The 25,580-nt window shown below is 41.5% G+C and overlaps 1 protein-coding gene across 2 annotated transcripts in view; it reads right to left on the bottom strand.

Annotated features, from left to right (window-relative positions):
- Nucleotides 1-25,580, bottom strand: part of mad1l1 (mitotic arrest deficient 1 like 1) — a 649,913-nt gene that overhangs the window by 388,578 nt on the left and 235,755 nt on the right. For both annotated transcript variants that reach the window (XM_033040804.1, XM_033040805.1), the window contains exon 15: nucleotides 18,881-18,971. In XM_033040804.1, the coding sequence (XP_032896695.1) occupies nucleotides 18,881-18,971 (91 nt within the window). The remainder of the gene's footprint in view (nucleotides 1-18,880; nucleotides 18,972-25,580) is intronic.

Below are 25,580 nucleotides of genomic sequence, written 5' to 3'. Positions count from 1 at the left end.
GGTAAATGGCAGCATCTTAACAGCAGTGATATACAGAGGGATATTGGGGTCCAAGTCCATAGCTCCCAGTGAGTAGCAGTACAAGTAGATAATAGTGGTAAAGAATGCCAGGAGCATGCTTGTATTCAATCGGCAGGGCACATAGGAATCAGGAAGTCACATTGTAGGTTTATATAACATTGGTACTGCATTTTGAGTATTGTCTGCCGTCCTAATCGCCACATTATAGGATGGGTGTAGAGGCTTTGAACAGGATGGAGAAGAGGTTTACCAGGATGCTGCCTAGGCAAGAGGGCATGGGCTATAAGGAGAGGTTGGACAATAGACAATGGGTGCAGGAATAGGCCATTAGGCCCTTCGAGCCAGCACCGTCATTCAATGTGATCATGGCTGATCATCCCCAATCAGTACCCCGCCCCCGCCTTCTCCCCATATCCCCTGACTCTGCTATTTTTAAGAGTCCTATCTAGCTCTCTCTTGAAAGCATCCAGAAAGCCCACCTCCACCGCCCTCTGAGGCAGAGAATTCCACAGACTCACCACTCTCTGTGAGAAAAAGTGTTTCCTCGTCTCATTCGAAATGGCTTATTCCTTATTCTTAAACTGTGGCCCCTGGTTCATGTGTTGTTTTCCCTGGAGCTCTGAAAACTGATGGGATACCTGATAGGTTTACAAACTGATGAGAGAAATAGATAGGATAGATCCCCAGGGTGGAATTGTCAAATATTAGAGGGCATAGCTTGAAGTTAAGAAGTTGAAAGGGAAATGATGGGTTGCATTTTGTTCCATTCACTTCACTCTCAATGCACTGTGGCAGCAGTTCGTACCATCTACAGGATACGCTGCAGCAACTCACTGAGACTCCTTAGGCAGCACCCTTCCAACCCAAAATTTTGATTAACTAGCAGGATAAGAGCAGCAAGAGCATGGGAATACCAACACCTGGAAGTTGCCTTCCAAGCTACACAGCATCCTGACTTGGAATATATATCTCCGTCCAAGGACCCAAGCAGTCTTTCCAGGTGAGGCAGAGGTTCACCTGCACCTCCTCCAACCTCATCTATTGCATCCGCTGCTCTAGGTGTCAACTACTCTATATCGGTGAGACCAATCGCAGGCTTGCCGATCGGTGAGACGAATCGCAGGCTTGGCGATCGCTTCGCCCAACACCTCTGCACAGTTCTCATTAACCAACCTGATCTCCCCCCGTGGCTCAGCACTTCAACTCCCCCTCCCATTCCTAATCCGACCTTTCTGTTTTGGGCCTCCTCCATGACTAGAATGAGTCCCACCGCAAATTGGAGGAGCAGCACCTCATATTTCGCTTGGGTAGTTTACACCCCAGCGATATGAACATTGACTTCTCCAATATCAGGTAGTCCTTGCTTTCTCCCTCCTTCCCCTCCCCTTCCCAGCTCTCCCACAGCCTGTCTCCGCCACTTCCTTTCTTTTTCCTCCCCCCCTACCCCCACATCAGTCTGAAGAAGGGTCTTGACCCAAAACTTATTGGGATCTTATTGAAACATAAAATTATTAAGGGTTTGGACACTCTAGAGGAAGGAAATATGTTCCCGATGTTGGGGGAGTCCAGAACCAGGGACCACAGTTTAAGAATAAGGGGTAAGCCATTTAGAATGGAGACAAGGAAACACTTTTTCTCACAGAGAGTTGTGAGTGTGGAATTTTCTGCCTCAGAGGGCAGTGAAGGCCGGTTCTCTGGATACTTTCAAGAGAGAGCTAGATAGGGCTCTGAAAGATAGCGGAGTCAGGGAATATGGGGAGAAGGCAGGAACAGGGTATTGATTGGGGTTGATCAGCCATGATCACATTGAATGGCGGTGCTGGCTCCAAGGGCCGAATGGCCTACTCCTGCACCCATTGTCTATTGAAACGTCAGCTATACCTTCGCTCCATAGATGCTGCCTCACCCGCTAGTTTCTACAGCATTTCCGTCTACCTTCTAATATATATCAGAATCAGAATAGAATCAGAATAGTACTTTATTTGCCAAGTATGTTTTGCAACATACGAGGAATTTTTATACATCTCCTTTCCTTCACCGATGTTGGGTCAAAGGAGGATACGTGAAACATTGGATGGGATAAGTATAGTCAAATAAGTAGTATTAAGGAGTTGATATCTTTGAAAGTAGCTGAAGCACACACCGCAAATAACATTTATTTCAGACTGTTAAAAGATGCAAGAGCAGTGATACAAAATTGTATGGTCGATGATATTTTTAATAAAGGATGGGAAAAGTAATTACAAAATAGTTTGTATAACCAGTCATGGACAAATTACTGGAATCAATGTTCGGTAATAGTATAAACCTTCCCTCAGAAAACCACAGATTCATCAGGTACAGTCAGAATGGAAAGGTTGTGCCTAACCAATTTTATTTTTCAGGAGATAGCGGGGAGATCAGTGAGAACAGTACAGGTGCACAACCTTTTATCCGAAAGCCTTGGGACCAGACACTTCACTGATTTCGGAATTTTTCGGATTTCGGAATGGAAGATTTTTAGCGTAGATTAGGTAGGTAGTGCGGGCGGCTTGGAAAGTCTGGAGCGGCTGCCTCCTCCCCGGAGACCGGGGAATCATTGTAAATCATTGCTTAAATGTTAGTCAGTTAGTTTGGAGGGATTTTATGTGGTGGGGGGGATGAAGGGGGAAACTTTAATTCTTAGCCCCCTACCTGGTCGGAGAGGCGGGGAGCGGACAATGCCTTACCAGGTCGCCGTGCAGTAAGCTCCGGAGCGCTGTGGCCGCCGACTCCCAACATCGCGGAGCTGGGGCTGCGGGCGTCCGGCCGCGGGCGGCGCCGGTTGGAGTTCCGACCCCGGCAACTCTACCCCTGACTGCGCGGCGCTCCAAATCCAGCGTGGCCCGCTGCCGGTGACCCGGTAAGGCATTGCCCGCTCCCCGCCTCTCCGACTAGGTAGGGGACTAAGAATTAAAGTTTCCCCCTTCACCCCCCCCCCCCCCCTTCACATAAAAGCCCTCCAAACTAACTGACTAACATTTAAGCAATGATTTACAGATGTTTAAGTGTCTCCCCGGTCTCCGGGGAGGAGGCAGCCGCTACAGTAGTACAGACCTGGGTTGACCGTGGGTCGTTTCGGTTCAAGTTTGGCGCCAAACGCGAGCTTTGGTGTGCAGACGACATCCTGGGAAAAATGTCCGGTTTTCGGAGCTTTTTGGTTTCCGGAATTTCGGATAAAAGGTTGTGCACCTGTATTTCTAATGGATTTTAGGAAGCTGTTTGATAAAAAAGTAGCACCATTTAGAATCCCAAGATAAAATGGTAAATTAGATCCAAAATGGGCAAGAGAGAGAAGGAAAATTAAATGGAATGGAATGGCTGATAGGCATTTTACCTGGCTGCAAGTATTTGATTCCATGCTTTCTGTTGTATATCCCAATATTCAAATCTAATGATCTCCATGCATATTGAAAGCATGATAAAATGTTTGGAGATAATACCGAACTGTGGAAGACAGTGAGCCTTAAACTATACAACTTGTTCCTTTTAGTTGGAATAAAAAGTTGAATGTGCAATTTAGTTTGGAGATGTGTTAGAGAATGCAACAAGGCAATATAATAAACAGAGGATATTGAGTGACATGGAGCCCAATTGGACCTTCGAGTACAATCACCGATTCGTAATGGTGACAGGACAGGACAATAAGTTGATTGAAAAGGCATACGGGATGTGTTCTTCTATTTGTCTAGGCATATAATTGATGAGCTGGGAGGTGATGCTAGAAATGCACACACCACTAATTAGTCCAAAGCTTCTGTACTACATATAGTTCTCAACACTACATTATAGGACAATATGAGACGGGGCAGAGAATGCTGAAAATGTTGTTGTGTCTGGAATACTGTGGTAAAATAAATTTCCTCTCTGGAAATTGGGAATACTGGGAATGGTTTTTTCTATTTGTGAGAGGAAAGTTGCTGATTAGAAATATGTAATTCAAGTGATTAGATATGTCAACATCCCAATGAATGGTGGAATAGGTTCAAGGGGTTGTGTGGCCTACTTGTGCTCCAATGTCATATCTGCTGAGTAAGATTCAAGAAATTAACTTTAAGAGCCATGAAAATGACCCAGGGGAGCTGCTTGAATCTTTCAACAAAAGGAATGCTAACAAAAGTATGGAATGTAAAAGTTGCATCAGTATAAATACAGCAACTCTCACACCACCAATTCAGAATTTAGAATGGTTGGATTTGTTTTGATTATCAGATGTGACACAGAGCATGGTACCCTTGGCTTCACACTTTAATTCCCTATCCATGAGTTACATTTCATCAATGCTACCTTTTGGTTGTTAAGATGGCATCAGGATTCTGCGGCCAGAGTTTACAGTGGAACTGATTAATTGCTGCCTTAAATTGGTTTGGATCATTTGATACTGACCAATAGGATTTGCCTCATCTTTCAGTGCAAGTAAAGGACAATGACTCCTGACAATCGTGACAAATCAAAGTGGAAGGCATAACTGTAAGGTGCATTCAGAGTGTCAATATTCCCTTGCATGAGACAAATGATTCCACTTCCTCACTCTGGTTTCGTTATGAGCCACATGGAAATAAAGGAAAAAGAAAAAGAGACATCTGAACAAGGGAGATGGATTAAATTAGGATGGGATTGTTGAATTTGAACTTACAATGTTTCAGTCTGAAGCCCAGTAATCTGTTGCTAGGAATGAGTGGCTGCTTTCATTATTTCTCTATGACTGGCACACAAAATTATAAATCAAGACTGTGCAGAATCATTTTGAAGTACAAGAGACCTCATCAGTGCTACCGCATGTTCCTACTATGAGCAAAAAGTCTTGAAAAGAGCCATCAAAAGGAACAGAAGTGAAGCTTGAAAGCTCTGTCCTGGTGACATTGCCCTGTGCCATATCTCATTGTGCTCTTCCATTCTACCTCTGATTATTTATTCATTGAAAGTGCTGAAAGCCATACTGCTCAATCATCTCCTGCCTTCCCAACACCTGTCCATTACAACAGAAGAGTACATCAGAGTTATTTTTATCCAGAACTGAAATCAAGGCCAATAAGTTGACAATGATAGCTTACTGACCAAAAGAAAGATTTGTTTCATTGACAAAACAAACATACACCTATGCTTTGTAATATTTGTGTCTGCTCATATCATAAATATATACTTACAGAAGTTTTCTGTTTAAAGACTAATCATTAAATTGGTAGCTCTTTACCACAAACGAAGACCTGTGTTCTGGGTAATATAAATGCAACTAGAGTTACTGAAAAAGGCCACCCAATAGCAAATGGAAGTTCCATAATAGACCATATATTAAAAGCATTTGCTTCATATCTAATATATATCCAAGTTTCTGAAAATTAGAAAAATTGCAGTTGTTACAAATAAATACAAAAAATGCTGGAAACTCTCAGCAGGTTAGATTACATTAATGGAAAGAAAATAGAATTATGATTTCAAATCATATATTTGATGAAGGATTTGAAAACATCATTAAGTTTGTTTACCTTTCCACACACTGTGTTTGACCTACTGAGTGATTCCAGCATTTTCTGTTTTTATTTCACATTAAAGTTCTGTTGTTTATTCACTTATCAGATGATCAAGATTAACTCTGCCATCATCTGCTGAACTGCTCTTGCTCATAGGAGCCCTTCCAGCCGCCCTTCCCCCCCGGGCTCTGGATTAAAACAGCTGACGAGTTACGTTAACCCCCCCCCCCCCCAACAGTCATTTTGTCGCCTCCCGCCTAGCACTCACCCGGCCGTCCGCAGCGCACGCCTAGCCCCGCCCACAGCCCAGCCGCTGTAAACGAAGTACGCTCGCACCTCGGCTCGTGTTTCCTGGGTAGGTGCTGCCTCTACCCCCTCCCCCTCCATCTCTACCCCTCTCTGGGGCAGAGAAAGAGAGAGAGAGAGAGGGGGGGGGGGAGAGAGGGAAGGGGGGAGAGGCAGTGGAGAGGGAGGGGGGAGGAGAAGAGGGGGAGAAGAAGGGGGGGAGGAGAAGGGGGGGGTAGGAGAGGGGGGGAGGAGGAGGAGAGGGAGAAGGGGGAGAGGAGGGCCCTTCCTCTCTGCCCCTCTTCCCTCTCTAGGGAGTGGTGAATATTGGGACCAATGGGTGAGTGGTGAAGTATTGCGTTTGGGAATCAACCCTACCCTGTGATGCCGCCCCCCCATCCCTCAATCTCTACTCCCTCCCTCTCCCTCTTTCACTGAAACGTCACCATTCCTTCTCTCCGAAGATGCTGCCTGTCCCGTTGAGTTAATCCAGCTTTTTGTGTCTATCTTTCACTGTAATGCCTGTGGGAGTCTCTTTACCAGTTGGTTCAATTGAATTCCTCAAAATCTTTTAGGTTAAACACATTCTACAGTTCGTGATTGTAAATCCCAAATCTATAAACATTTCCTGACTGCCTAACTTTGCTTTCTGTTGGTATCTTATCAACCTTTTTCATCTCTGTTGATTCGTTCCTCTATATTTAATAACTTTCGCTCATGTCACTCTTATTGTTTTGTTGGCCCGCAGCAGCCGGCAGCCTGAAGCCACGGTCTGCACAGCTCCAGCTGGCGCGGCGTCTACAGCCCGGGATCCCTCGTGGGGGACCCGGGGTAAGAAGAAGCTTCCACCGCCGGCCCGCGGCCGTCTTCTACCGCGTGCGCGGTATGGACTTAACATCACCCCTGGAGGGGAGCTTCGACCGCCGGCCCTGCAGTCTGCGGTGCTTCTGGCTGCGACGTGGAGGGAACTTTAAATCTTCGGCCGCCGGCCTGTGGCCTACACCAACATAAAGCCGCGGTCTCCGGTGGGGAAGAGCTGACTCTGGACTTACCTGGACTCGTACCTTGTCCTTACCATCTGGACGCCCGCAGCGGCGGCTGCGGAGGGTTGAGGTCCCGACCACGGGGGAAAATGGAGGAGGACTGGCCAAATTGTGTGCCTTCCACCAGTGATGAATGCTGTGGTGGATGTTTATGTTAAATTTTTATTGTGTTTTTGTGTGTGCTCTTTATCATTGTATCGCTGCTGACATATCCAAATAAACCGTATTGTGACAAATAAACCGTATTGTATTGTATTGTATTGTATTGCTCCACCGAGTCATCTTACTCAAAGTACATTTCTGAACTTGTTTTCCTTGTGCTACTCGTTGTGAGTAAAATTACTACCAGCTAGAAATAAGGATTCAAAATTTGATAATTAGTTAAGAACCCATGCTTAAATTTTGAACAAAATTATCTTATGAAATTTTCGATTCCTGCATTAAATGTTTTCAAAAACTTTCAGAAAGGACTTAGTGAGGAAAGATGGCTGTGCAGTTAAATTGTGTATTTACACTTTGATACATTTACATATGTGATAAATTGTATAACTTCTATCTATCTATCTGTCTATCTATATCTATCTATCTATCTATATCTATCTATCTATGCTATTACTAAAACTCTCATCTTGTCCTCATCCGGTTCGCGTCGTTTTTAAATTTGCGCAAAAATGGTACCCTATATTGCTAGGATTTTTTCGCCAACTTACTGACCGTTCTCCTCTGCTCCAAGCGCACCAAGTTTTGTTCCGATCGTTATTGTTATCTTATTGCTGTTATTTGCTGGGACGGCGACACCCCTTCCGTCACCCGCTGTTAATCACCGGCGCTGAGAATAAAGCTGAAGGAGCGGAGTGTGGGCTGTGTTCCGCGGGCTGGCTGTGTTCGTGGGTGGGGGCTGTGAACGCGTCAGGCGGGACGGGAGCCGCTGAGTGAGTCCGGAGCTGGGTCCTGGAGCCGGTGAGTGCGGTCGAAGCCGGGGCCGGGAACCGGTAAGTCCATACACCCCCCCCCCCCTCCCACGCCCCCCCTCCCCTACACCCCCCTCCCCCACACATCCCCCATTCCCCACACACATCCCCCTCTCCCCCACACACCCCCTGTATACACATATCCCAAAGCTCACTTATTTCAACTAACATACTTCACAGGTACTCAATATCATATTTTTTGATCCAGGTTTTTATCCATTCTTACATTATTCTGCATTCCCAAGATTTTTAACTTTATCAAAATTGTCTCATGTGGGATGATGGGCGCTGGTGGCAGATCAAATGTTGCATACACCAACATCAGCACTGAAATTGTGTCTCCACAAACGTCTGGCCTAACATGGATCTTGAAAAGTTTAGACAGCTGGAATATCAGATGAAATTACTGGAAATAGATATATAAACTCTGAAGCAACCAACACAGGAACGTAAATCAGGCTTTACAGAGAAAAACTGATCATCTGGGGAAATGAATTCACTTTAAAGACAGGCCTCTCATTTTTCACATGCCAGTTTTTCACTGTTACTAAAAGGCAAAGGCAAAACATCTAGAAATTATGTGAGAAACTGAGCGGTAGCCAGAAAAGATAAAGGAAAAAATAAAACAATGTTGTAAGCTTGTTGGAGATAATTCGTTTTTATTCATTCTTGGGATGTGGCAGCAAGGTGATGATAAATGCCATGTGCCTTTTTTGATGATTTCACTAAGATAATGCCTTTTTCACGATCGAGTGCCTAAACCAGCCTTTTTTTTTGCCATTTTGCTAAAAGGTTGTGCTATTTTCTCTAGTTGTACCGTGATTACAATGACGTTTTCATGTTAATACGTTAATATTAATAAGTTACTATTAACGTGTTAACATAGTACAACTTACAAGAAAATTTCCACCACCGGGGTGAAACCGGGGGCGCTACCATCGTTCATTCGTTCCTGCCACTGCCCCAGTCTTCTCCAAGATCTATTAAAGAAAGAACTGCAGATGCTGGAAAAATCAAAAGTAGACAAACAATGCTGGAGAAACTCAGCGGGTGAAGCAGTGCCTATGGAGAGAATGAATAGGCGACTGATGTGGGGGGGGGTTGGGGCAGGAAAAAGAAAGGAAGAGTCAGAGACAGTAGGACTAGAAGGAGAGCTGGGAAGGGGGAGGGGAAGGAGGGAGAAGACAAGGGCTATCTAATATTAGGGAAGTCAGTGTTGATACCGCTGGGGTATAGACTACCCAAGCAAAATACCCAGGCTTGTCTCCTCACTACATTTACTGCTGGCTCCAGTCGCAAATCTGAGTTTGACTGATCTGTGCAAGGCATTCATTGATGCTGGAATTCCACTGTGGAAATTGGAAAACAAATCTCTAAGGTTTTTTAGAGAAATACACAGAGGAACATATACCAAGCGAGTCATCATTAAGGAAAACTTGTGTTGGCAGCAACTTCAACATTGTTGTGCAGAAAATTAGAGATGAAGTTCCATGCAACAAAATATGGATCTCAACAGTCGAGACAACCGATGCTGTGGGGAGATATGTTGCCAATGTGGTCATTGTTACACTGGAGGCAGGTCAACCATCAAAGGAGTATTTGTTGACATTGGAGGTATTGGAGAAGTCAAACAGCTCAACTATTGCTCAGTTGTTTACATCTTCACTTGCTGTACTTTGCCCAGAAGGTATAAAACACGAGAATGTTCTTCTATTTGTGAGCTCCGTACATGAATAAAGCTGCTCATGCTTTTAAAGTTTTATTCCCCAAAATGTTGCATTTGACATGCTTAGCTCAAGGACTTCATAGAATTGCCAAGCACATAAGTAGCTTGTTTCCAAATGTATATCAACTAGTTTCCAATGTCAAGAAGATCTTCCTCAAAGCACCATCACATGTGCAGTTGTTCAAGGAAATGGCACCTGAGATTCCGCTACCTCCTCAGCCCGTTTTGACTAGGTGGGATACATGGCTCTCTGCAGTACTCTACTTTGCTGCAAATTTTGAAACGATAAAATAAATCATCAACTGTTTTGAAGAAGAAGAATCTGCTGCAGTCAGGATCGTCAGTGACATCATGCAGAAAAAGGCCCTCCACCGCGATCTTGTAGTTTACTGCTTCCAATTTTGCAAACTTCCCACAAGCTATCATTTCCCTTGAGAAATGTGGCAAAACATTAGTGAATAACTTGCAGGTTTTCAACAAAGTAACTGACGATATCCATAAAATTCCTGGCGATGTAGGTAAAGACATACAAGGAAAATGTGAGAGAGTGATTTTAGCTAATAAAGATCATGAAGAAATACAAATACAAAACATAGCTAAAGTTCTTAAAGGTAGTTGTAACGCACAAGATATCAACATGAATATAGACTCTGTGGCTTGTTTCGGGTAAGCACCAGTGACCTCAGCTGAGGTAGAAAGAAGTATTTCACAACTGTCTATCAGACGGCATCGTTTAACACCAGATAATTTGAAAAATATGCTAGTAATTATGTGCAACCAGGCAACTTTGGTCATTTAATGTAGTAATAATAATAATAATAATACATTTTATTTATGGGCGCCTTTCAAGAGTCTCAAGGACACCTTACAAAAATTTAGCAGGTAGAGGAAAAACATGCAAGGGGAATGAAATAAATAGTAGAGACATGACTAGTACACAAAGTAAAGACATAATTCAATTCAAAACACAATATGAGGCAATTAATGCACAGATGAAAAGGGAGGGGGGCGTGGGGCTAAGGATAGGCAGAGGTGAAGAGATGGGTCTTGAGGCGGGACTGGAAGATGGTGAGGGACACGGAATTGCGGATCAGTTGGGGGAGGGAGTTCCAGAGCCTGGGAGCTGCCCTGGAGAAGGCTCTGTCCCCAAAACTGCGGAGGTTGGACTTGTGGATGGAGAGGAGACCGGCTGATGTGGATCTGAGGGACCGCGAGTAGACCTTTATATTATAATTTTTAACCATATTTTGGTGATGGAAATACATGCATTTTTATGTCATTTCGTGCCTTTTTTGTGCCTTTTTTGTCATTTTATTTTGCCTTTTTGCCTGCCTTTCGGAGTTTTTTTAGTCCCTAAACATCCTGGATTTAATGATGAGTCACTTTCATGAACTTCTGCATTAGTTTAGGAAAAAGTACCCCCATATGCTATGAGGTAGTGAGTTTCAGGCTGTAGACCCAACCATGAAGTGTGACATTTCCAAGGATTGCAGATAACAGGAATTTTATTGCATATTCCAAATTGCCTTTTCTACAGGTGGTCAAATTTATTGGCCTGGACTTTTTGGATAAAACTCTGAAATTCCACTCAGTATGCATATATTTAGATAATGAACTAAAGCTGAAATACTGGACTTCAAATGTTTAATCCCTGACAGCTTGCAGGTAAAATTGAACTTCCTTAAAAGGCTTCTCAAGGGAGTAGGGCCACACTGATCAACAGGGAGGCAGTTTCCAAGTGGACAAAGAAAGGTCCAGTCCAGGTGAGGTTAGAAAACTAGCAAACTTGGGCAGCTCATAACAGTGGTACATTTGAACCATGTGATCAGATCTGGTAACTAATTTTGTACAGGCCATTACTATTATAGGAAAATTAGATAAATATACTGTAAATATGATTTTTGATTGTGTTAAGAAAATATTTGTCAGGACATGTCCTGATTTAATTACATACGCATGTTGAGACAATGTTGTTGCCAGCTTTTCAATATAGATACAGAGCTGTGCACAAGCACCTTTCACTGCTATCTCAAAGTCAAGTCAAAGCCAAAGTCAAATTTATTTGTCACATGCACCCGAAGGTGCAGTGAAATGAATTTGCCAGCAGCGATACACTTAAAAAAAGAACACACAATACACAATAGAATTTAACACAAACATCCACCACAGCATTCTTCACTGTGGTGGAAGGCAATAAAGTTCAGTCAGTCCTCCTTTGTTCATCCGTGGTCGGGGCCATGAACCCTCCGTAGTCGCCGCTACAGATGGCCAGATGTACAGGCCCTCTTGTCGGGATAATCGAAACTCCGATGTCGGGCTTGGAGTGCCCGAACCGGCACTTTCCTACCGGAGACCGTGGCTTCAGGGTGTTATAGTCCGCAGGCTGGCAGACGGAGCTCTTCTCCGGCGATCCTCAGCAAGGGATACCAGATCACAGCCTCATGATGCCAAAGTCACCAGGCCAGCGATCGGAGCACTCCTCTCTGGCGACCCCCAGCATGGGTTTGCCCCACTCTGCGATGGAAAAAGTCCATGCTGCGCCTGCTGCTGAAGCTCTGGGCCCGACTCCGGGAAAGGCCGCTCCAATCCATGCTGTTAGGCCGCGAGGGAGACGACCTGGAAAACAGTCACCTCTCCGTCGACTGTTTACTGCCCCAGTGCAAAGGCTCAACTCTTCCTGCGGATACTTCCACTCTAGGACAACTGGGTTGTCCTCTTTCTTAAGTAAACATGGTTCCCCCCTGCTGTTGCAGATCTGTAGTTCTGGTCTAACACCCCATCTCTTCAGACAGGTCTAGGATAGAGGTCCCTGGTCCTTGCCTTTCACTCCACTAGCTTCCACATTCAACACAACATTCCTGCCACTTTCAACATGATCCCACCATCAGTCATATCTTTCCATCCCCACCCATTTCCATTTTCCGTTGAGACCACTCCCCCTGCAGCTCCCTGGTTCATTCATCCTTAATGTGTAGAGCATGGGTGCAAAGGTGGAATAACATAGAAACATCATTAACAGCTTTTCACTGTACATGTGACAATAAACTAAATTGTAAACAGATGATGGTCAGCATTGACTGTATCATTAAACTAAACTAGAGGGGCCAGGGCATTCGCTGCACACATGATGTAATGGATTGACTGTAAAAACTACTGGGCTTGACACATCCAACTTCAACTACACTGTATAGGTATGTTGCAAAGCCTACCTGAAGCGTCGTTGAAAATCTGTCGCTGCGGGTGTGCGCGATTTTGGCGCCGTTTAGAGGGGGCGGGTTTTAAACGCGATTTTCTCTAGGCTGTTCAAATCGAAGATGTTCAGCCTAGTTAATTATTAACGAAAAATCGCTGGAAGACCCCGTCGCAAAAGCTATTATTAGTTTTAAAGGCCTCGTATAATAGTTATAGTAGTTTAAAAATCAATCTCTAAACCCGCGACCGCCAGCAACCGCAGGGTCCCATAGAGCAAACCACAGAAGGTATGTAGCTTATTTTTACATTAAAAAGGGCTTCTAAAGATCCCTTTATACAAAGTTTAATATTGCGAGTAGCTCATTTTGGGCCCATTATATCCCGCAGTATTTTTCTCGGCATTTGGGGCACAAATCTACCGCAATGTGAACGTTCTAAACCAGCGCGTTCCACAGAGACCCACTGGAAAGCTGATTTAAATGGGCATTTATTTACAGCAATTGAACACTGAATTCCTTCCATTTGGTCTATAAATTAATGTAAATGAGATTTAAAAATCATGTTTTATTGTGAATTATTTGTGAATATTATTTGGACATTTAGGCTATTTAAAAATGTTAATCATTTATTAAGAAATGGATAGATGTTTAGATCTAGTAATTGAAGTCTGAAATTAGCTACAATTAGGTTAACTAATTATATGCTTTAATTTCAAGTCATCCAAGTAAGATTATTTTATATTTGTTTCAGAATGCTTCACTCTATGATAACTGAAAATTTCATTCAGTTCTCTTAATTTTTAAGAAAGTTATGGGCTTTTGACTGTTCACGATCACAGCTTTTTTGTTATGTCCATAGAAAATCAATAGGGAACAAGATGCTCATTTCCGAGTATGAAAATGGCCATAACTTTTTAAATACTTGAGATATGAAAGTGAATTAGGTGTCAAATTAAACTTGTTTTTATGCTTTATCTGATGGGATAAATTACAGACTTGATTTTTTAAATCTCAAAATTTTGTAACATTGCTACACTGTACAAACTTCATCCTGTTGTGAACAACACTCAGATAGGCAAGAATATTAATGTAAATGTACCTACAAATGCTTTTGTACATTCTTTTATATGGTGAGACTCGCAGCAAAGCCTGTTCCCTTCATTCCACTGAGGAATGTCTTGCACCAATACAGTACACATCTGTCTAGGAGAGTTATCAAGGTGAGAAAGTAATGCCATAAACACAACCTTGTCAAAATGTAACGTGTGGCTGCAGAAAGCAGAAGTCTGCAGCTGGGGATTGAAGTATACTATGGATGGGGATTGTTGTATACTATGGATAGGCAAGTATATTTTGATGTCTACTGCATTTTATGTAGATTGTTAAACAGACACTGCAGTGCCACTATGATATCCTGGCAACAATAATCCCAGTCAAGTGGCATCAAATGGTGACAATAAACTAAACTCAACTAAGTTGTTTCACTCAAATTCTAAACACACATGGGTTTTAACGTGCGGGGTAAAGAAAATATCAGGCTTCACCATTTTTTCCCTGCTTATAAAACAATAATAGGAGAAAAAGGCTTCTTTAAACTTGCCTAGTTTTTGCAATAGAGAAATTGATGAAAAAAAATCAATAGATCAAAATGCAGATGGGTTTGATCAATCAAATAAAGTTGATTGATGCATATTCATTTTTAGTGTTATAATATAAAAAGCAAAAATTGACCTCACTAAATCTTTCTGTCTGATGTTCAGCTGAGGAATCAAACAGATCAACAATTGTAAGCAAGTTTCACCCTACCCAGTGCTTACATCATTCACCTTTCTAGGGATTGAAGAAATATACATGCAAACATACAGATAGTCATTACAGGCCTAACCCTTTTGATGTCAGATCACAACTGAACAACAAACAGAAAATTTGGTTCAACTTGCATTTCTTGACGCACACAGAGATGATCATGCTGTAGGTATGCAACCTCCTCCCCAGCCTGATGTAGGGGTGGGGGGTGGGGGGGGTTGTTAGCCAGCACATATATTCCCTGACAAATGTAACCTGCAAGATTTCAGTGAAACCATTTATTCTTCTTCAACAGTCCCATACCATTGAGGGTGCTGCCTCCATCCCATTTCCAAGGTGGGCTATGCAATAATATCAATGTGGGATGCTGCCGCTATTAGGGAGGAGTATGTGGCAGGATAGGCAGCTGGGTGGCTTCCTTCCACTCTTTATGCAGGTTTCTGTATGCTCCCATCAATATCCCAAATGGTTGAATAGTTGTGGACCAGGAATTCTCACATTATTACACTTTTTCAAGGAGTCTGTCCACCTCCTATGACAAAGCTAGGAATACATTGTTTGCAGACAGCAAGGCAAATCTACAGATTAAGGTCTCAGCTGGTAGTTTTTACATTTCAGGGATTTGTTTCCCTGAGACAATTAGTAGTGTTTTGTTTGATTGCAAACAACTAGTTCATTCCTTTGTAAAGATTTTATATTTAGCACAGGCATGCAAAGCATTGACACTGAAACAGATGGAAAGACTTATGTTTAACTGTAATATTTCTAACAACCGATGTATGTGGTCATTTTACATTGTCTTCCCTGAATTGAAGATTTGAGTTGAATATGCATGTTTTCATGAACAAAATCTAGCACCTTTCATATTGAAGAATCTGGTCATAATTGTTATGCAAATATATTTGATGCTTGCTTTCTCCTGGATGTAATTAGTTCAAGATAAAAAGCCTTGATACGGTTAAAAAAAAAGACTTTAATTCTAGCATCTGGCCATACCCAGAAAGCTATCATTTGATAAACAGCAACCAGTGTTACATTTTTGAGGAAACAAGAGAAGAGTCCCAATACTTCTCAACTCGTCAATATTCCATGATTGTTAACAACGTCTTGAGCATCATATTAAGTTATGTACACTAATTCAGATTTAGCAACTTGAGAATTCGTGGTTTATTTATATTTTCAATGATGTGCAAATGGAATAACCTAAACAAATGGTTTATTTGACTAACACTTCTATTCTTTTGAGATTCCTGACTCATTGGGAAAGAAATGGGGATTACGTATCTTTACGACCATTCTGCTTGACCACTAATTGAAATATTGTGCAGTTATGCTCATCCTTTCAATTGATAAGAGATGGTTATTTCAGTGTGATTTAAAATAATATTCAGATATTCTCTGTCATAAACATGGATAAAGGAACAATGACCATAATAGGAACATTTCACTGGACTAACAATCAAGAACTTGGACTAATGATACAAGAACATGAATTTGAATTCCAACAAAGCAGGTCAGGATCTTAAATTCCATTCCATTAATCAAATAACTTTGGAATGTGGAGTTAGTATCAGAAATGATGCCCATGAAAATAAACGGTACCTGTTAAACACAATTTGGTTAATTAATGACCCTTTGGGAAGAAAATCTGCCAACTTTATCTAAATTGTTTTATATGCAACACCACACTTGCAGCAATGTGGCTGACTCTTAACCGCTCTGTAATGGGCTAGAAAGCTACTCCGTCTCACACATCAGAAGAAATTAATAAAATGGCAAACTAAATATAACAACATGATTCTGAAGAGAAATGAATAACAAATATATGTCCCTGCCCAATTACTTTCTTGATCACTCACATGAATGGAATCTAGAAGTGGCACTTTTGGGACCAAAAAGCATAAACTCAATTTATAAGAACTGCTGTTACAAGAGAAGGTTATATAAAATAATTAAGAGACACCTTTAGCTGCACAGTGGTATTAGAATATTTCTGCACAAATACATCATTGGTTTGAACTAAGAAAAAATATTTATCTCTACCTCACTAAGTTGGTAAACTTACCAACATCAAAAATGGTCCTTCTGCTGCCACATCGGCACAATGTTGAATATAAATCAATCTCTTAATTTAGAATGATTGGCTGCATACTACAAAAGTCATTAAAGTCCAACTGAACAACATTTTTCACTTTCATCATTTGGCACCAAATCACCAATTAAGTAACCAGTCGGCGACAGGTCTGTGTGCAAACACTCAATCGTAAGAAGCTAAGTGCTGTCTTTCTTCCCTTTATGTGAACTGCCAGCACATTCTTCCCTGAGATTTGGTAATAAAAGAAGATTGGACACAACCCTAATAGATGCTGAAATAAAATCAATAGGCCTCTTGAGTCGCAAGCCAGAGCAAATCTATGGCTTTTCTGTCAAAAGCTCAAATTGAACATTTTCTAAAAGGTTACAAGTGTGAACATTTACCTTTGAAGACAGCAATGTCACAAAAAATAACATTTTGCACTTTGTTAAAAGAATGTCTGTACTTGGAAAGTTATAGATTGCAACTATATACACTACTCTTCAACTATCAATTCCATTGACAGTATCAGCCTGGTGCAATATGAGCAATAATGCTGAATTCCAAACAGCCATAAAAAGATTTTGCATCCAGCAAATACTTCAAAACCTTTTTCCAAGTGGGAAATATAACAATATGAAACAAGAAAACAATATTACTTAAATGTTCGTGTACAGTATGTGCAAAAATTCTACACTGTATAAGTATTCTACTAAGTACAAATCTCACATCCCAAGGTGCTTCATGGTCAATGAAAACTTTGATATGTGGTCACCTGTACTGGAAAGCAAATGAGACAGGTAATATGTGCACAGCAAATAAGATGACAGACCAGTTAATCTGTTTCCTTCAGCACTGATTATGGGATAAATCTTGCTTGGAGAAATGAATGTATTCCCGATCCATCTTCAAAATAATATTGTGATTTTGTTTTAAATATCAATCAAAGGAGCCACATAGGATATTATAGAGATTAGTCTGAAAGATGAATGCCCAATAATATAGTAATTCTTCAACCTGGCTGAATTACTGGCCTACAATACGAGGTCAGGTCCTGGAGCTTTTTATTTAGTGTGCTAACAAGACAAGCCAAAATAATAAGTTAAAACATCGTAAAAAAAAATTCAAGCATGTCTCTGGTGCACTATACCTGATTAGCAGAAGGAGCTTAAGCATGCAAAACCAAACAAGCATTCTGCTGTGCAAAGTACTTTTAACGAACCCATCTTTTTTAACAGCATGATTTAACTGCAATGGCAAAATTGTGCGGGACAGAGCTGCTGTCTGACAGCTCCAACAATCAGGGATCAATCTGGTTTTTGGTGCACATTCTGTGTGTGTGTTTGCATGTTCTCGTTGAGACCATGTGGGTTTCCTCCAGGTGTTCCGACTTCCACAATAAAAATGTGTAACGGTAATTGGCCACTGTAAATAGGTCCTAGTGAACTGCAGAATCTGATGGTCACTTTGAGGGGAGAATAAAATAGGATTAGACTAGGATTAGTGTCAATGGGCGTTTAATGGTCAGATCAGATTTAATGATATGATTGATCTGTTTCTTGTGCTGTTTCTCTCTCTTCCTGTGATAAACTAAATTAATAATTGCAAGAGATGCTTTTAGTCTGGCAGGGTATTGTAAAATTCTGGCTCAGACCAAAAAAATGAAATGACTGATTTGCAGTTTATTTTTACTTTAAAATAAAGCAACACTTCAAAATCAGATCTTGCAAGTATAAATAGAAAACTATTTGCAATTAGTTGGAAGTCAAAGTAGGACTAAGCTATGATAGGAATAAAGTAAACTTGTCCCTTCATATAAAAGAGAAGAAATATTTTAAAATCATAGTAAAGCTAAAATAGAGGTAAGCAGTTAGCCTGTTGTTCTTTTGCCAGTTCCTTGAAAGAGCTATCCAATTAGAGTATCCATACCTGCCCTAAACTCACGGCACTGATTTTTATTGTCCTTCAAGAAAGTATCCAGTTGCTTTTGCAAAGGAGGTATTGAATTTCTGTCCATCGCTTTTTCAAGCAGTTCCTTCCCAAATCATAACAGTGCTATTTTGGAAAACACAACTCACTTATTTTTACATTTTTCGGACTGTTCTGCAATTATATCCCACCTCCCCCACAGAATAAATCTACAATTTTACTCCCAAGGGAGAAAACCACTCTACTGGCATATGCTTGCCGATTTCTTCCACTGTCTTTACGGGAATAAGTAAATTAAAGCATATGTTATTATTGTGCACTCTCCAAGACCGCACATGCCTGTACCTGAAGGGTGCACCGATCCAGTTTCATTTCCAAGACCTTGTTTGCTTCATCAAGCCGCCCTCTCTCAGCTTCCAACTCTTCAATCTTCTGCCTGCAACAAAGCAGAATTGGGAGTCATGTCCATACGTTTTCTTGTCCAATGTTTTCTTTTGGTAGCCATCATCCCAAATGTTAATTAATATTGGAGCCAAATGTAAACACTATAATATATACACACACACACACATATGATACTAGACCAAGTGTAGACCCGTTGGAGGGGGGGGGGGGGGGGCTGGGGCTGGTGCAAAGGCATATGTAAATGAGATCCATTCCGATTGGACATCTGTGAGGGATGGTATTGTGACATCACACAATGCAACGTGCTGCGACATCAGGCAGGGGGGGGGCGGGGCTGGAGCAAAGGCATATGTAAATGATTCCATTCCGATTGGACATCTGTGAGCATTGGGCATTGTGACATCGCACGATGGAACGTTCGCCAACATTCTATGGGTGAGAGCTTTTGGGGGGGGGGGAAGGATTTTATTAAAATGTGTACATAAACACGACACAATTTAATGAGGAGTGGATTTGAGAATGTAAAAGTGAAATCTCTACCGAAATGGAAAAAATCTGGGAGAATTTCAGTTGTTTTGGCGTAGCGAGATATCAAAGGCCAAATCTGGCACCCACAAACACAGAAACACACACACACACACAGTTTTAATATATAGATATATATATATAAATATATAAAACTATATACACACACACACACACACACACATATATATATATATATATATATATATATATATATATATATAGTTTATATTTGGCTCCAATATAAGTGCCCTCCATAATGATTAGGAAAAGACCCATCATTCAGCCCACTGAGTCTGCGCCAACCCGCAGACCTGAGTATAGAGCGAGTAGAGCAGGGGGCTGAGCACAAAGCCTTGAGGTGCTCCCATACTGATGGTTATTGAGGAATAAGTGTTTTTGCCACTTCGAACAGACTGTGGTCTGTTGATGAGGAAGTCAAGGATCCAGTTGCAGAGGGATGCACAGACACCCAGTTCCTTGAGCTTGGTAACCAGCTTGCTGGGGATGATGGCATTGAACTAGCCTGACATATGTGATTTTATTGTGCAAGTGGTCCAGTGCAGAGTGGAGATCCAATGAGATAGCATCCTCTGTTGACCTGTTGTGGCAGTAGGCAAATTGTAATGGGTCGAGGTTCTTGTTGAGGTAAGAGTTGATATGCGTCATAACCAACCTCTCAAAGCACTTCATGTACAGGTTGATCGCGGGTCGGCGCAGACTCAGTGGGCCGAATGGCCCGTTCCTGCGCTATGTCTCCAAAGTAAAGTTTAAAATTTAAAAGTTAAAATAAAAACATGCTTCACTGTTGTAACCACTGAAGAGGCACCTTGTACCTTCTGAATATTTGTAAATAAGAATAAATACTATTTCATAAACCCACAGAAAGTTTAACATACAGACTTTGGACAAACATAAATAGTCAGTCAATACTTTGTTAACATTCTGCATTATACTAAACCTGTATCAACATTAGTAATACAAATGCAAGAATATGCCAAACCACAGAGAGCCTCCAGTTTCTAACTTGAAAGCCGATGGTCATATTTTATCGTCTGAATTGCCAGATGTTGACCACTGAACTGTTCATCAAGTGACTGAGAAGAATCTCCTCTGGAAGCTGTCACATCTTTCAACTATTGTCAAGATAAACTCCAGACGCAAGTGCCTTCAGGGGAATCTCATTGTGACAAACAATGACAAATGTTTCAGTTCTGCAGCCAAGTAAATTACACTGATAAGGACTTGACAGTCATGATCGCTTAACCTTGAAGACATATTTAGTATATTAGACAGCAATATGCATCCACTCCAAATTGGTGAAAACAGTTCATAAATACATAGATAGCTTCATATGCATCCATGGATGGAAATAATGAATAGTATGGGAAGGAAAACAAGGGTGTGAATAGTATACAGGCCATTAAAGTGTTGCTTCTTGATAGGAAAAAGTATAAATATCAAAGCCATTTAAAGGAATTTGCAATTATCAGAGGTGATCTTAATCTGCAAATCAGTAGGACAAATTAAACTGGTAAAGATACTATGGAAGGCAAATGTGTGTAGTGTGTCGCAGATTTCTCAGAGCAGTAGGTTACAGAATCTATCCAAAAACAGAGTAGAAACAAGGAAATGCAGACACTGTTTAAAAAAAAGACACAAAGCACTGGAGTAACTCATCATGTCAGGCAGCATCTCTGAAGAACATGGACAGGTAACTTTTTGGGTCGAGTTCCTTCTTCAGACTGATTGAATTTTTCCAGCTTTCTCTCCCCCCCCCCCCTCCCTATAATTAGTCTGAAAAAGGGTCCCAACCCACAAGGTTACGTATCCATGTTCTCCAGATATGATGCCTAGCTCGCCGAGTTATTCCAGCACTTTGTGACTTTTTTTCTATTCAAGAATAGGTTTAGGTTTGGTTGTAATATGAGGTAGTTTGAGCGCAAACACCTTTGGTCCAAAATCACAGTCCCTCTAAACCTATCCTAGTGTGAGCCTTTCCAAATGTCTTTTGATCATTGTAATTGTATTTGCCTCTCCTAAACCGTTGTAATTGTACCCGCCTCTGCCACTTCTTCAGGCAACTTGTTGCATAGACCCACCACCCAAAAAACTTATGAAAAACTTGCCTTTCATTAATTTCTCTCACCTTAAACCAATGCTCTCTAGTTTTTGACACCCCTGCCCTGGGGTGATTAAGTGGATTAAGCATGATAAAGGGGGTGATAAAGTACATTCGGCATGACTGCATGTGAACCATTCTCTTATCCATCACCTTCACAACAAACCTGACCTCAATGTAGACTGGTATCCGATAAGGCTGCATCAACACACAACAGTTTTCTCAAAATTTTCCTGATGAAGTGGAACTCATCTACAGGACAAATTGCATCCAAATCAGAGTGCGAAAATAGGAAGATAATTCAAATCAATGTATGGCCGCTGAGATGTTGCAAAAGGGAGGGCATTAGATTTTGAAGGCCTTTTGACCATTTGCAAACAAATTGCTCATATACAAGTTACAAAGAGATAGTGCAGCAAAGCATTCAACTAGGTCCCACATGGTAGGCTGCTCTGAAAGGTTAGATCACATGGGATCCAAGGAGAGATAGCTGAATGGATAGCAAATTGGCTTCATGGAAGAAAGCAGGGGGTGAAGGTGGAAGGTTGCTTCTCAGACTGGAGGCCTGTGACTAGTGGTGTGCCTTAGCGTTTGGTGCTGAGGCCCGTTACTGTTTGTCATCTTGTATCAATAATTTGGATGAGAACATACACGGCAAGATTAGCAAGTTTGCAGATGATACAAAAGTGGGTGGTTTTACAGATAGTGAAGATGGTTGTGAAAAATTGCAGCAGGATCTTGATCAATTGGCCAGGTGGGCTGAGGAATGGTTGATGGAATTTAATACAGAGAAATGTGTGGTGCTGCATTTTGGGAAGTCTAACATGGGAAAGATGTTGTCAAGCTGGAAAGCATACAGAGAAGATTTACAAGGATGTTGCCAGGGCTAGAAGGTCTGAGCTATAGGGAGGGGTTGAATAGGCTGGGACTCTATTCCTTGGAGCGCAGGAAGATGAGGGGTGATCTTATTGAGGTGTATAAAATCATGAGAGGAATAGATCGGGTAGATGCACAGAGTCTTTTGTCCAGAGTAGGTGAATTGTGGACCAGAGGACATAAGTTTAAGGTGAAGGGGAAAAGATTTCATAGGAATCGGAGGGGTAACTTTTCCACACAAAGGGTGGTGGGTGTATGGAACATGCTGCCAGAGGAGGTGGTTGAGGCAGGGACTGTCCCAACATTTAAGAAACAGTTAGACAGGTACATGGATAGGACAGGTTTGGAGGGATATGGACCAAACGCGGGTAGGTGGGATTAGTGTAGCTGGGACATGTTGGCCCGTGACGACAAGTTGGGCTGAAAGGCTTGTTTCCACACGGTATCACTCTATGACTCTATGAAGTTCAGCGAGTCGGGCAACATCTGTGGAGGGGACGGACAGGCGCTGTTTCATTTTACTCTGCTTCACTTCCAGAAATCAACCACAATCTCCGTTGTCTAGCTGACATTGAGGGAGAGGTTGTTGCCTTGGAATTAGGTTACGAGGTTCTCAACCTCCTTCCTGTACTCCGTCCCGACATTATTTGATATCCTGCCCACTACGATGGTGTCGTCAGCAGACTTGGACTGGTAGTTGCATTGGCTGCACAGTCATGAGCAGAGAAGGAGTATTGTAGGGCGCACTAGAACTGTGGGTGGTGTAAGCAAAAGCAATTGCGGCTTAAATAAAAATTGCTTGGACACTTATGACGAAATATTTACAGGGCTTCAGTGAAAGTACAAAAGTGGGATTAATTAGAATGCTGTATAAGGAGCTGGCATGGACAGAGAGAGGGCTCACTGTTTCACTCCTGTGCTGTAATGATTTTGAGGTCCTGAGGGCATTGAGGGTAAACAATGATAAGGCTTGAAATTAAAGAAACAGTTCCCTGAGATTTGATATAAATATTCTTAAAATGGTGTATTAAATGTTATTCACGTGCTTTTTTTTCACTTTTTCTCACACCAAAACCCAAATTTGATATTGAATGTTATGTGTGTCCCTCACAGCTATTGTAAGTGGCTTCCATTGCACATATTGGCTTATGTGACTAATTGGAAGCGTTAGCACTATTCTTCAGTTCTTGTACAAATATTTTATTTCAAGTCCTACAGCTGTGAAACTTTCACTGTTGTATCTCTTGAACCTTTCCATGTTCAGACTGACAATATTGCTCTGATGATAGGATTTATTTGAAATGCCATATTTTGCAGGTAATTCTGTGCAGAACATTAGGGTCAGAACAGAAGATTATTAGCACAATATCATGTCGCGATAGAAAGTATTCGGTGTGGAGTACAAGGCTGTAATCTAATTTTAAGGTCTGAAATGACACAATGCTGCTCCAGATTCCTACACTTTGATGACATAATTTGAAGAATGACCTTCTGATAATCACTCATGGATACATTAAGCTTGAGAGTGGGCACCATAGAGTTCATGGGAGTAATAGTGGCTCTGGTTTTGTGCCAATATATCATGTTTATTAAAGTATGATGGTGTACTTAGAAATGATGATGCGATTTAATTGCTACAGAATCATTGGAGGTTATTATTGTAAAAGTTTTATGTGCCATATGATTTAAATATCATGAAAGCATGCATCACCAGATTCAATAGCAGCTTCTTCCCCTTTGATATCGGGCCTCTTAAATGTCCTCTCTTTTGCTAAAGATTAATTCCATATCTTCCAATCTACCTTGTTGAGACTTTTGCACTTTTTTTTATCTGCAGCTTCTCTGTAGCTGTAAAATTATATTTTGCACTGTTCATTTTCTCTTCATCACTCATGCATGGGATGATTTATCTGGATAGCATGCGAAAGAAAGTGTTTTTTACTATATCCCTATACACATGGCAAGAATAAACTAATACCAATGTAAGTGCAATGCCTCGGCAGTGATGTGACAAATCAGAAGCAATGCTTGTTTATCATTGGACCATAATGTCATATACTGCATAATATATCATAATTACAAGAGGTCATAAAATGGACTTTAATACATTTGAAATAGAATAATTTACCATGAGAATGTTAGAATGTGGGCTACTATCAACTGGAGTGGCTAAAACAAACATAAAATAGGAAAAAAACAAGATTTACATAATGGAGGAAGTAATTAAAGGTTGGAAAAGAGACTCCTGTGCAGTATGAAGATCTGTTGCCTAAAATGACCAGTGTGTACTGCAGTTTCTATGCAGACATTGATTTATGGTGATAAAGACTGACATTTTCTTTCAGTCAGCAATAATTGTGCTCATGACAAGCTGCTTTTAATTCTATGAATTCAGCGCCCTTGTACCCTGATGAGGTGAATGGTCAGGGATGCAGCCAAGGGAAGTAAGAATGCTGAGAACAAAGCCATTGAATAATGCATACTTTTGAAGGATATTCTCGAGTTCTTTCAGTGTGATCATTTAATTTGGGAGTCATATCTCAGCAATAAATTCCTTTGTGTTTTAACATAACATGAGAAAATCACAAAAGAACAGTACTGGAATAATGCAGCGGATCAGGCAGAATCTCTGGAGAAAATGGATAGATGACATTTTAGGTCAGGACCCTTCTTCAGACTGATGATCTGAAACATTGTCAGATGCTCCTGACCCACTAATTTTCTCTAACATTTTTTATTAACTGAAATAAAAGCAGGAATAAAGGGGCTGTCCCAATGCGGCGACCTAATCTGCGAGTTAAGAAGAGTATCTTCGACCTTGAAGCTCGAGGGCATTCGCCTGGAAAACCTCGAGCTGGATCGACCGTCCGCGTTGAAACCATGAGCTGGATCGACCAACCGTACACACACACAAACACATCCCAAAGGCGGGGGCCAGGGAAAGCGGGGGAGCTCTGTCTGAAATTCACACCCACGATGAAGAGGAAGGTTAAAGACAGCTGCACAGTGTAAGGTAAGTCCTTTAGGGAGCACGTGGGGGGGGGGGGGGGGGGGGGGGGAAGGGGAGAGGAGGGGTGAGAAGGAGTGGAGACACTTTTAAGAAGTATACTAAAGTTT

The sequence above is a fragment of the Amblyraja radiata genome, chromosome 22 (genome assembly GCF_010909765.2).
Source record: "Amblyraja radiata isolate CabotCenter1 chromosome 22, sAmbRad1.1.pri, whole genome shotgun sequence".
Classification (NCBI taxonomy): Eukaryota; Metazoa; Chordata; class Chondrichthyes; order Rajiformes; family Rajidae; genus Amblyraja; species Amblyraja radiata.
This window is presented reverse-complemented; position numbering and strand designations above follow the sequence as displayed.